The sequence below is a fragment of the Scatophagus argus genome, chromosome 2 (genome assembly GCF_020382885.2).
Source record: "Scatophagus argus isolate fScaArg1 chromosome 2, fScaArg1.pri, whole genome shotgun sequence".
In the NCBI taxonomy this organism is placed as follows: domain Eukaryota; kingdom Metazoa; phylum Chordata; class Actinopteri; family Scatophagidae; genus Scatophagus; species Scatophagus argus.
The window spans coordinates 5,561,083-5,573,471 of NC_058494.1; the positions used below are offsets into that span (position 1 = coordinate 5,561,083).

Below are 12,389 nucleotides of genomic sequence, written 5' to 3' on the forward strand. Positions count from 1 at the left end.
TGACAGAGCGGCCAGTAGGTGTCGTGATTAGCGAATCTATTTCAGATGAGACGATGTAGGGGTAGGGTGGAGGGAATCGCTGATTCTGTGACTTTAATTTCGGGGTTTAATGTCATCGTCATTGTTTCGCTGAGAAAGTGTCCAAAACACCTCTGCTAGAACAAGAGAAAACATAGGTAAGTGCCTTTTTTCATGCTTATGTTACGACATTAAAGCTGTAGTGTGTGAACTTTGCTGTACAGCGAGCTAACCTGAACTTCACCCAATCACATTGAGTTAAATTGCGCTTTGACTGTTGGAATGGCGCACACTCCAATGAGCTAACTGTGGCTAAAGGTTCTGTTAGCAACGCTGAAAACAACACTTTGGTCATTAGAGTCATGGAGGAAGTAGTTTGCACAGTAATACTGAGGGGCTTAAAGAGCAAAATAAATGTAAGCCAATTAGGGTGTTACCAACGCATTTACCATGAACACTGGAATTCACGAGCGCAGTTCTGCTTCTCCACGTGCAGCGTGGCTGCCACCAGCTTTGAGTCCAGTGTGAAGAAAGGCTGATGCTGCTAATGCTGGTATCGCAGACATAATTGCATGACTTCTCTCTCTCTTTTTTAAAAAAATACAATCATAACACGCTCTTTTTGTGTTTACGAGAAAAGTTTTGTACAGAATTAAAACTAGTCATTTCATTCACACCGTCACTTAACAAGGTGCTTTACAAATTGTAAACACAAACACACAAAACAGCAAACAGTAGGCAGAGAGAGGAACTTTGAACAGGTAAGTTTAAAGTGAGCCTAGTGCAGGTGCTAACATTAGTAATTGTTTTTGTGTGTGTGTCTTTCAACATCAGCCACATCCCTTTACCTGTTAGCCACCGCTTGTTGCCTTCCTTGGGGCCAGAGCCCATGTGAACATGCAGAGGTACTGGTGGCCAGGTTATGAGACACAGCTTATTGGAGAACTGCAGAGACAACAACACAACTCCCAGTTCTGTGATACCCTTTTGCAAACGGAGGGTAAGCTGCGTGGCTCATCGCGCTACAGAAGTGAAACGGTGGTGTAGCATACCTGCAGTTTTAACTGGAAGGGAAAAATGACTCATTTTTATATGTCCTCCTGTTTAAAAAGGTATCTCAGTACCAACCCAAAGTTGCATCCTGGCAGCTCTCAGTCCCTACCTGTCTCAACTGCTGTCAGCCTCCCCGTCTCCTCCATCGGGCCAGAAGCGCCAGCTCCACTTCCCGGCTGTGAAGGCCCAGACCCTGCTGAAGCTTGTTGGTCTTCTGTACTCTGGGGAGGTGGAAGTAAAAGGAAGCACAGAACAGAATGATGTGCTGTCTGCAGCGCGCCAGTTTGGCATTACAAACCTTAGTGAAGGACGGAAAGATGGCGGGATGAAGGAGGGGGAACCCCAGAAAAAGAGTTGTGGGAGTTGCAGAGAGAGGAATGGAAGCAGGAAAATGCAGGATGCACAAGTTCAGGTTGAGATGGATGGTAGGAGAGCTACAGATTGTCCGGTTGAAAAGAGATGTTGTGTATCAAGAGGCACACAGACTGTTAAAGGTGGCGAAAAGACATCGGGCAGTTCTGTTACTCACGCTGACCAAACCAGACCTGCAACCCGAGAGCCTGCTTCCTCTGTAACTCAAAGCCTGGATTTTTCTATCACACTGCAACCTCAAAACATCACACTAGGTAAACATTTATACTCAACTTGTTTACCACCTGTTCCCAATGTGCCCACTGGCACGCCAAGCGATGGCGAGTCTTCACTAGACAGATCCTCTGACAGTGTAACAAACCTCGCATCGACTTCGACACGGTCCAGTGATGTGATGACTGTCCCCATTTCCCTTAAAGATGACTCAAACTCCTCAGCACCTCAGGAAGACAGCTCCTGCCAGCAGTCATCAGAGTTTGAGGAAAGGATTGGGATGGGATTAAGGGACGAAAAAACTAAATTTAAAATGGCTGACAAGAGAGAAAATAGAGAGCAGCCAAGCCAGGCTAACAGAGATGAGATGCTGGGAGAGGAAAAAGGAAACCCTACAGAGAAGAAGCATGTGCATGTGGGAATGAAGAGCCTGACTAAGATGAAACAGATGCAGCAGACATTTGAGACCACAAAGATTTCTGTCAAGGTAAGAAGATGCACAAAATAACCCAGAATGAGTTCTCTTTCACAGATGCAGCCGACATAAACCCCCACAAATGATTGTGAACCATATCAGACACATTTCCACTGTCTTGTGATGGATGGAAAAGTTGTTGGAAAAGTACATTGCAGTAGACAACGGTGTCCCATAACCCCTCTTAAGAAAATTTGTTGCCAAATATTTTCATGATGAATTAATCGTTTCTGCCATTTTTCAAGCAAAAAAAGTCAAATACTTGCTGGTTCCTTCTTCTTAAATGTAAGGATTTGCTGCTTTTCTTTGTCATTTATTATGTAAATGAAGCTTCTTTTGTCCAGCCAACAGTCCAAAATTCAAATAGACATCACTGTAGGCTTTGAAAAATCATGATGGTAATTTTTCTCCCTTTTTTTTGGCAATTTTTAATGAAATAGTGAAAATAATGATTAGCTGCAGCCCTGCTCCTCAGGTATGGAGACTCACAGGAAGTAGTCAGCCTTCCCAGTTCAAGCTGGGTCAAGGATTTTGTCACATCCCCGTCTCGCTGTCTCTCTTGTTTCCTGTCATGGCTCTACTATCTAATGAAGGTTTAAAATGCTGGAATAAAGCACAGTTGACAGTAGATTAAAAGACGTAAAATCAACTTTTGGGACAGTAATCACAGACAGGTTTGTTTTCTTAAACTGAGGCTGCTATGAGCATTTTAACGACGTGTCATACAAGTTTTCATGGCAACATTCCGGGAATTGCGTTCAGTGCATCCAGTGCGAGTCTTTTTTTCCCAAACATGATGTTTTTGAACAATTGGAGATCAGACAGTTGTGTTGCAACTCCCTACTGTAGTGTGTGATTCATTTTTCCTCAAGCAAATTTCTTAGGGTATGACAATCAGTCGCCTGCTGTTTGCTAACCTTTTCAGTCACGTCTCCTTCTGCCGTCGGCTGCAAAAATCACTTGTCACATTTCACAAACAAAGAAAAGAAAGGAAATGGAATAAAAATTTGGGCATTTAGTTGCATGACATGATTGATCCCTTTTTCTTCCCTCTGCACAGGTAAAACTGAGGAGGAGGACCAAAGGAGAAGAATGGGAGGTCGTTAGCGTACAAGATGCAGATGAGACGCTGTCAGTTCATACATCCCTCAAACAGGTAGATGAGCACAACAGTGTCTTTATATGAAGACACACTTGTCATCTGAAAAAAAAAAATGCTAAGTTACAGTTAGAATCAGTTAAAGTGGAATGAAGCTCCGGTGGAGTTGATGCACATTGTGGGGAGGGTAGAGCAGGCAGAAGAGGAGGTGGTGCAGACTGAAGTTTGCTGAGTTGTTCAGGCTGTGTGATGCAGATGTCTAGACAGCCAGAGCTACTGCCTGAGGCTGGATGGACAGCAGGTCTGTTTCATCATCCGCTCCCACTTTTAGTTTCAGACTTTTAAACAATGTATTAGAATGAGTTACAAAACAACAATGAGACAACAATTTAATTAATTTAAAATTCGGAAATGATCATTTCTAAAAACCTTTACAGAGTAGCGCAACATAATGAGATGATGGAAAACAATTTGCTCTAGTGAAGTGTGGGACTGTGTAAAATCTAAATATACTCTACCAGTCTTATGTATGTTTCAGCTTTAAGTGAAATTATTTATTATGAATCACTGAAGGGATCCTACAAATTTTATTTTGTATTTTTAATTTACTACTTTGTTCATTTTTTTAAGTCATTATATTGTCTTGTGTGCTTTGTGTGTATTATCTGCCTGTATTAGATAAATTCAAACATTTTAACAAAATAATACCACTGACAACAGAAAAGTCCTTCTAAAAAGTCAGTTTTGTTAAATTAAACTTGATGAAAGAAATGTGACCTCTTCTTCATCCTTCACAGACAGATCTCACAAATAGTCAGCTGTCGTCTGTCCAGCCAGGACTGTTTCATAAACCAGAGACCTCCGTAGTTCAACCTGCTACTGCCAGCTCCCCTGAACCGGCACCACCATACACCAGCTCTGACTCCCAGCTGGGCTGCGGTGACTGCTTCACGCCGAACCAAAACGATGAACTGGACTCGCCAGGCCAGCCTCCAGGCCCTTCGGAAGAGTCTGATGAACAGATAGAGAAGCTGTTGGAGGATGTCATGATGGGCCTGAACATCCTGCCAAACTTGGAGAAGGACTGCAAGCAGCCTCATCTCCTTCAGCCGAGCCTGAGAGAGAATGAGCGAGTGCACGCTGCTGTCAGTGCAGCAGGCTGTGTGTATCACCCGGATTTTGGGACACGGATTGGTCACTCTTCCACGGATTCAGGTATCAGTTTCTGCATTTCTTTTCTAAATCATTTTTAATCATGAATCATGATTACCTTTTTCATAAAGTGGAGGGTAATGTGTTGCCAAGCAGTGGTAGTTGGGCAACCTAGAGATGTAAGTAAGTATCCACTTTGAATCTAATGTTTTGGTAAATGTTTTGGTAACTAGCTTTGTCCTTTATCTATATATGTTCCTTTTATATGTGTTTTATTTTGAATTTAGTTACCAGTACACTTATAGAATATCATAATTGGCTTTTCCATTGACTTTTATAACACCAACAGTCTCACTTAAACCTGACTTCAGCCCACAATCTGAATGCCCACCCTGCTGCTTATCCTCCCATATACAAAATCACCACCTTAAAGCCAACCACCACAGTTTTGTTAATTCAAGAAAGAATGATTGCAATCTTTCCACCTGTTGTGCAGGCATCCATTGTTGTTCTACAACTCAGAAACAGCCCAGCTCCTCAAGCCTTTCATCTCTACAGTCAAATGCTATCCAACAGCAGCAGTCTTCTCATTATAACTCACCTGCCACATCTGTGGGGCACAGAGATGGAACAAGCCACCAGTGCATGCCACTGTCAGAAAGTCAAAAGTGTCTATACTGTGCAGCACCCACAACAGGGTCAGTCATAGCCACAGCTTTCCACTCCAGTGTGCAGGAACTACAATCCCCAGTAGGTCAGGAACTGTCTTCACAAGACCATCAGAACATCCTGGAATTATTACCCCTGATGAATGGAAGCGACACACAGTCCTCGCAGTGTTTTTCTTTACCTAGTCTGGATGATTTTCAGCTTCCTCCATGCCTCTCTCCGTTAGAACCATTCACCTCGGCAGCAAAATATCAACCTGTCCTCAACAACTCGAACCATAGCGATAAAATTCAGCCTCAGCCATCTCTACATAGGCGACCCTGGCTCATAGAAAAGCCTGGATCGCTAAAGTTTCCTCTCGACGCCGTCCCTCACAGACAAAGTATGTCCTTACCATGGGATACAAACCAAAACTGTTGGTCAATGCCAGAGCAGAAACATCTGGACTTGAACAGTCCACAAAACAGAGGAACCAGGGCAAAATTCTATACTGTCAAGGAGGTGGAGAAGGGAGGCACAATATGTGTTGACCATGTAAATGCACCAGAAGTGAAATCTGAGCACAGTAAGATGAAGAAAAGTTGTAAAAGATGTAAACAAGGTGACACCAAAGGTGATACTGCAGCAGCCAAAAGGGGGACGAAAAAGTGCACAAGTCATCCACAAGATGCTGCTGATTCTCTTTTGACAAACAAACACTTTGATGTCAGCGATGGAGTGAAAAGTCAAATCAACCTGGGCATTTGTTCAGTCAGTTTGTCAAGCAACAATGTGCTGGCCAAGGAACGAGAAATGTCCACCAGTGCTTCAAAGGTGCCAAACAAATTTTCAGGGAGACCAGATGAACCGGCCAGACTCCAGAATGAACAGACTCGGATCAGGACCAGAGGCTTTTTGAAAAAAACCCAAGAGACAACAAGTAATGCAAGCCTAGAAAATTCCTCAGTTTTTAAACCCTTGGCCCATAGTGCTAAGATTGTGAATAAACAAGGAGTCTCATTACCCAAGCGGAAACGTGGAAGGCCGGCAAAAGAAAAGCTCGAAGAGAGACCTCTTGCCATCACCGACAAAAAGAGCAATGGTGTGGGAAGTGAGCAACAAGTTGACAACAATTTGCCAAAGGAGGAGGAGGAGGGTGAAAAAACAAAGGGAAGGTGTAAAAAACGTGGGAGGAACAGAAATGAAGTGAAGGTAATTCCACTGAAGATGAGCACAAGTGCTGCCAAGGCTGAAGCGGATGGTAATGATGACGTAATCCCAGGAGTGAGAAAACTTGGGACACCCAAAAGGCCCCGGATGGACACTGTGAAGGAGCTCCAAAAGCTTATCAAGTGCCAGCACTCAAAAGTAAGGAACGCAAAAGAAAGCCAGGACAAGGAACCAAATGAAACTGCAAAAGATTTAGACAGTGAAGAGAAGGAATGTGGCAGCAGGCGTGAAGAAATAATCACTGAGACAGAAGTGGACATAGACATTACTCAGCCTCAGAACAGGGAAAGGACTGAGGAGTCTCGCATCGTCTTCAATGTTACAGTCGATGAAAATTACAATCAGATTTTCAGCAAATCAGCAGCTGAGTACAGCAAATCGCGACGAGATGATGCGGTCAGCTTCGTTAGTGAGGAGAGCAGTTTGTTTGGTGTTGAGCACCGCCTGGTGTTTTCCTGTGATGTCTTGGAAGAAGAGATCAAGTTAGCAGCTGAGAGGGAGCAGCCACTGCAGAAGCCTCATGAAGGTAAAGTGTTTGTTCCTGTAGTTGTGATTAACAGACCTTTTAACTGTGTATAGTGACAAATAGTGAAAATTAGTGAATAGAAATAATGGATAGACATTTTGAACTTCTGCTTCTTCTTCTTCATTTAATTTATTGGTTAGGAGGCAAAAGAACATATTTTCTTAAAGGCATTAGAATATGTGTAAAACTGGTGAAGTCCATACTTTGGCGCCATCTAGTTGTAATATGAAGACTGACAGTTTGAGGTAGCTGCAAGCAGACTGCTTGAATTATTTGAATAATTTTACTTTGAATCGAGCTCTTAAGATAGAGAGAGAAATGCAGCCATGCATAAAATTCACCAGAACATAAAACTGTGGTAAAACTTATCCAAATCAAACATTTCTTTCACGTTAACGTTTAGGGGTATCAAAGTGGTATAGCCATGGTGGAAGCAAATTACTCAGATCCTTTACTTAAATTATCAAACCCCAGTGTAAATCTACTCCATTACAAGAAAGCCCTGCACTCATAATCATTGATTTACTTCAAGTTTCAGCAGTGAAACCAGTGGTTGTCAAGTAAAACGTCCCCAGTGGCTGACACATTATTTTATACAAACAACAGGGAACCCTAACCCCACACTGTTTATTTCTAAGGGGCCAGAAGCCCAAAAGGTTTGAAAACACTAGTTTAATCAGAGCATCCTATTTTAAAACAAGTTGTTTCACATCAAATCTTAATCTGAAAAGTAACTCGTAACTCCAGTTGTCATTCTCTCCAGGCTTTTTCTATGAGCCAGGGTCGCCTGTGTACATACCATATTTCCCTCTGTGATGCAGTGTAGTAGAAGTATAAAGTAGTTTAAAGAAGCAGTACTTTACTAGAAATGTAAATTTCAAAAACTGTGCTTAAGTAGGTGAGATATCGTTACTTTTATGCCATCTACCCTTCCTTGCAGACTGTTTTTTGTTTTTATTTGCTGAGGCTTTCAGATATTTGCCATGTCATTACAGTGGAAATAAATTGATCTTGGGAATGAAAAAAAAGACCTTTAAAATCTCAAAAAACATGCATATCAAAAAATAGTGTCTCAATTACTTTAGAAAATCTAACCTCCCTCTTTTTTTTTTTTAATCCCAAAAAGCCTGTGTTGCAGGAATATCAGACCAGACTGCTATCAGTGACGAAGGCTCATCTCAGAGCAACGCCCACACACTGCTTCGAGGAGACAAAATGACTAACCCTCAGACCCCTGAGAGAACTGGTCTGTCAGACGCTGTTGGGTTCATCAAGAGCTCAGACAGCCATCAAAAAGAAGGAGAGGAAAAGGAGGAGGAGGAGGAAGTGGAGGTGGACATTCTGCTTTACTCCCCGGATAAAGTGCCTCAGTCCAGAGAGTGTAAGAATGGACAGGACAACATGGACATAACTCCAGAGGAAGAAGAGGAGGAAGATGTGACTGAGATTGATGTGACAGGAGATGAGGCAGAGTAACCTCTCTTCATATGCATCGTTTTTACATCGTGTTCAGCACTTTGATGAGGCACAGTGTTCTCTCTGTTCTGGTTTTAAGTATGTTCTCTGTGATGCCAAATGAAGTCCATTTTCCTGTCAAACTATGTCTATTTTTTATGTCTCTCTGTTTTTGTTTTCACCATCAGTGCCAGGCAATAATAAGCTTTGTACACTAAAGAATCACAGACTGTATGCTGGTTTTGAGCTTTTGTTGAGTTTCATATACAAGATTCAAATGGATGTTTAATTTTCATTAATAATATGCTAAAGCATTGATTCAGTTAGGGGAAATTTCTTACTGTTGTTTACATTTACCATTTGTGTTTGTCGATATCTTAGGAATTTTGAATTCTTAGACTGATGAAGGTAAAAGCACTTCATTGCGTCTGTGTAAGTAACAGCTGTAGAGAAAAAAACTTATTTTGAGTATGTATTTGTAATGGTATGTTTAATGTTAATTGCATAATTATCGTTTATTAAAAACAGTCTGTCTTTTCATGCATGTCACAAGTGTTTTTCTTCTGACAACATACCAAAAGGCTTGAATGAATGCAGAGGGCGCACTGTCTCGCTGCCTTCCGTTTGAATCCAACTTTATTGACAGCACGAGCGTGAGCGGAAACGGTACACATGTGCTATCTTGTATGTCTGAAGGTTACAGAAGAAGCAGCGGGTAGGTTTCTTGTCGGCTATCCGCTGGGGAGAGTCACCAGGACGGCGTGTTTGTGGTTTAAGCCGGGTGTGAGCAGCACTGAAGCGGAGACATGGATCCCATGAAGGCACAGCAGCTTGCAGCGGAGCTAGAAGTGGAAATGATGGCTGATATGTACAACCGGTAACGATAAAACAGTGTCGACTTGTAGCTAGCATTAGCTGTCTCTAAACCATGCTACCTCTCTGCGAGCAGTAAAGTGTGTCATGGCTTTCAATTCAGTTTCACTTTCATAGTTTTCATTAAACTTCCCGTAATGCGGTGAGAAAGGGTCATTAAAGGCTATCTCCAATCAGTGAATACATAATGCAATGCAGTACGTCCCTCCTTGATGCTAGCTGAGTTATTTGAGTACTCAGTATTGCTGTAGTTACATGTGACAGAGAAACCATTTTTCAGCGATGCACAGGCGGGCCGTACAAACCACCGGTGACTAACAGTGCAGAGTTAGCTAGTTACGTTCAGTGTGTGTGAAGAATCTGAACAAGCCACAGAGACTCTGTGACAGTGGCATGTTAGAGTATGTCAGGTAACCCGTGACCTTTAGTTGATTTAGTTAAGCTACAGCTAAATGTAGCTGTGACATCCTATTACTTGATCTTTTTATTACGAAAACGGTGCTGATTGACGTGAGGAAGATAATTAGGAATATCGCTGAATCAAAAATGCATTTTTTTCCTTTTTCCTATAGCACTATATATCCAGCTAGATTGTTCTGGTGTTAGTTGCTGAGTTTTAGAGACGTCTGCCTTCACTTGAACTTGAACTAGATGACGCTTCACTTGTGCTCAAAGTGCCAAAAAAGACTCTTGGAAAACCCAGCAGCAGTTTTTGTGCAGAAATTATTACCCGGCTATTCCCGATAATCCACAGACCTTGTTGTGAGCAGTTTCATCAAGGGATTATTTTCTTTCTACCGCACTACACCGTATCGCCACGCAGGAGTAAACGTGCATGTACTCATGCACGAGAGGCTCGTGTTCGTGACAGTGTGGGATGTAAACATTAGTGGCGTCCTCCTCGGCTGGCTGTAATAATAACCAGCTCAGTTTAGTTGACAAGCCTGTCGTCCAGATGTACACTTCCTTCTTCACAGTGATACTGAAAGAAAATAGTTCCTCACCGCAAGGTCTATGGATTTTGTTGAGCAACCAGGTCATGATTTCTCAAGAAGAGACTGCTGTTGAGTTTTTCAAATCTATTTTTTGGCGCCTGCTGCACCAAGTGTACAAGTGTAGTGCCATCTAGTCTTATTATAATCCAGAGAAGGCAGACATCTCCTCTGTCGATATCTCCAAAACTCAGCTGCTCACACTAAACAAATCTAGATGGATTCATTAACACTACAGGTAAGAGGAAAAATATGTATTTTTGAATTTGGGGTCCCTTTAATATATTTTACGAGTTACACATGTGTACATGTGCTTACATTGTTCTTCCGTTACACTACAGCAGGAGGGACTGAACCCTGCCTGAAAATCTGGCTTGAACCAGTTCTTCTCCTTCCCACTTCTGGTATCAGCAGGATAATCAAGGATAGTATTTGTGCCATAGATGACTTTGTGTCTTAAAGTTTAAAAAAAAAAAAAAAGTTTTAAAGTTTTTATTGTACTGTACTGTCATGGTAGTACTTCAAGTTGAGGTGGCGACAGTATTCAGAATGGTTTGCCAGTTTAAACTTTAACTAAATTCCTTTTATTCTAAATTTTGACTTGTAAGATTTTCATTTTTTCTACAAATGTAAATCAGTTTTAAATATGCTTGGAATTGGTATCAGCTTTGAACACAATGGTCCACCCATATTTTGGACTGTCGGTTCAGTAAAACAAGATATTTGATATTTATCATATTGGGCTCAAAGACACTATGATGATGTTTTGCTTAATGAAGAACATAAAATAATTATCAGAGCAGTTGATAATAAAAATAATGGTTGATACTGTCATGTTGGTAGAATAAAGACGCTATTGGTGTCACATCGTATTAACGTGCTCGGGCATAATAAAATAGCCTGGTAAATGTGTTTAGACATGGAATAATATTGATCATTGCATATAATGTTTTAAAAACCTGGCTGTCTTTTTCCTTTCCCTTTTCCCCAGAATGACCAACGCCTGCCACAGGAAGTGCGTACCGCCACATTACAAGGAGGCAGAACTGACGAAGGGCGAGTCAGTGTGCCTGGATCGCTGCGTGGCCAAATATCTGGACCTTCATGAGAGGCTAGGACGCAAGCTGACGGAGCTCTCCGTCCAGGATGAGGAAATGATGAGGAAAGCAGCTGTGGGGAGCGGATAGAGACACTGAAGAAGTGCGGGGGATTACAAGGTTCTGGGATAGGGTTAGCATGTCTGATTTCTCTAAGATGAGAGACTTGTATTTCAATGTGTGTTGGATTTTTTTGGGGAAAAGAAAACCTGTTAATGCTGTTGAGGGTCCACTGTCAGAAACTGCTTCCTCCACTGCAGTAGAGGCTGAGACATCGGATGGGGCTGGAGGGACCCCTGGAGCACTTGGTGGAAAGCCAGCACGAGGACATCTTCCAGCCTCTCTGGATGTGTCACATCAGTTTTACATTCAGCTTAGCCTGGTCTGCAACAAGTCACCTGAAAACTGAGTGGAAAGGAAAAGGACCTGGGACATGTAACATTGTTTCTAAATGATACTCTGTGATTGTTTTTAGCTGTGCTGAGTGCAAGAAGGGTGTCTTTCTACATGGAGCAGGTTAAAATAAACACAAGAATGATTTGCATTTTGTCTTTGTTCAGAATACCATGTGAACTCTGGAACTTTTTTTATTTTATTTTTTTGAGAAGCGGTGAAATCAACATGAGCCCTCTATTAGCCCTCTTCATTAGGTTGCAACAGGTAGTGATAACAATTGCAAGTTGTCTGTCATACAAAGTAATACTATTCAAATCCAGTACATGCATCAGAGCCTGTACTGAATTATGTGTGAAAGGATTGCACAAGATGGTGCACGGTTTACTGTTTTTCCAACCTGGGGTGGTTCTGTGTTAGCTTTTTCTGTAACAACTATTCAGACACAGACTGTCGGCCAGGCCATTCTGGTTACAAGGTCTTATTTGAGGAGGGAATGAACTTTGCTCATTTCTCATTCTTGTATAGACTGTGTTGTGCTGCATGTCAGTGGACCATGTTCTTTTTTCTTTTTTTTTTAACTGCGTAACGTTTTATTTCATCTGTGCACACTATCGGTGACGCAGCTTTTTTTTGTCTGTTAGAAGCTGCTCAGCGTTTTGTTGTTACTAATTACTCTAATAAAACAGTGTCATCCTTAGTCTTTAACATCGTGAGTGTTATTATAAGCGTAATACTCCGTGGCTCGCGCATGCCTTCTCACACTTAGCTGTCCTAATGGCGCACTGCTAGC

The 12,389-nt window shown here is 41.9% G+C and overlaps 2 protein-coding genes across 5 annotated transcripts; both read left to right on the forward strand.

The window, feature by feature from the left end:
* Window positions 1–19: 19 nt before the first annotated feature.
* LOC124066727 lies at window positions 20–8,785 on the forward strand. 4 transcript variants are annotated; one of them, XM_046403441.1, is made up of 7 exons: window positions 20–176; window positions 853–1,018; window positions 1,131–2,143; window positions 3,192–3,287; window positions 4,028–4,445; window positions 4,879–6,786; window positions 7,913–8,785. In XM_046403441.1, the coding sequence occupies exons 2-7, from the start codon at window positions 916–918 to the stop codon at window positions 8,260–8,262; spliced, it is 3,888 nt and encodes a 1,295-aa protein (XP_046259397.1). In that variant the 5' UTR covers window positions 20–176; window positions 853–915; the 3' UTR covers window positions 8,263–8,785. The 4 variants fall into 4 exon arrangements, with proteins under 4 accessions (XP_046259397.1, XP_046259406.1, XP_046259425.1 ...); XM_046403450.1 differs by having other exon boundaries at window positions 33–171; window positions 850–1,018; XM_046403459.1 differs by lacking the exon at window positions 20–176 and adding an exon at window positions 247–571.
* Window positions 8,786–8,867: 82 nt separating this feature from the next.
* On the forward strand, window positions 8,868–12,296 carry timm10 (translocase of inner mitochondrial membrane 10 homolog (yeast)). Its single transcript, XM_046403589.1, has 2 exons — window positions 8,868–9,118; window positions 11,098–12,296. The coding sequence occupies exons 1-2, from the start codon at window positions 9,048–9,050 to the stop codon at window positions 11,291–11,293; spliced, it is 267 nt and encodes an 88-aa protein (XP_046259545.1). The 5' UTR covers window positions 8,868–9,047; the 3' UTR covers window positions 11,294–12,296.
* Window positions 12,297–12,389: the final 93 nt, after the last annotated feature.

Coding starts and splice junctions, on each gene's coding strand:
- timm10 (XM_046403589.1), top strand. CDS start 9,048: ATGGATCCCATGAAGGCACAGCAGCTTGCAGCGGAGCTAGAAGTGGAA. Junction 9,119..11,097: donor ATGGCTGATATGTACAACCG/GTAACGATAAAA, acceptor CCTTTTCCCCAG/AATGACCAACGCCTGCCACA.
- LOC124066727 (XM_046403441.1), top strand. CDS start 916: ATGCAGAGGTACTGGTGGCCAGGTTATGAGACACAGCTTATTGGAGAA. Junction 1,019..1,130: donor TACCCTTTTGCAAACGGAGG/GTAAGCTGCGTG, acceptor CTGTTTAAAAAG/GTATCTCAGTACCAACCCAA. Junction 2,144..3,191: donor CCACAAAGATTTCTGTCAAG/GTAAGAAGATGC, acceptor CCCTCTGCACAG/GTAAAACTGAGGAGGAGGAC.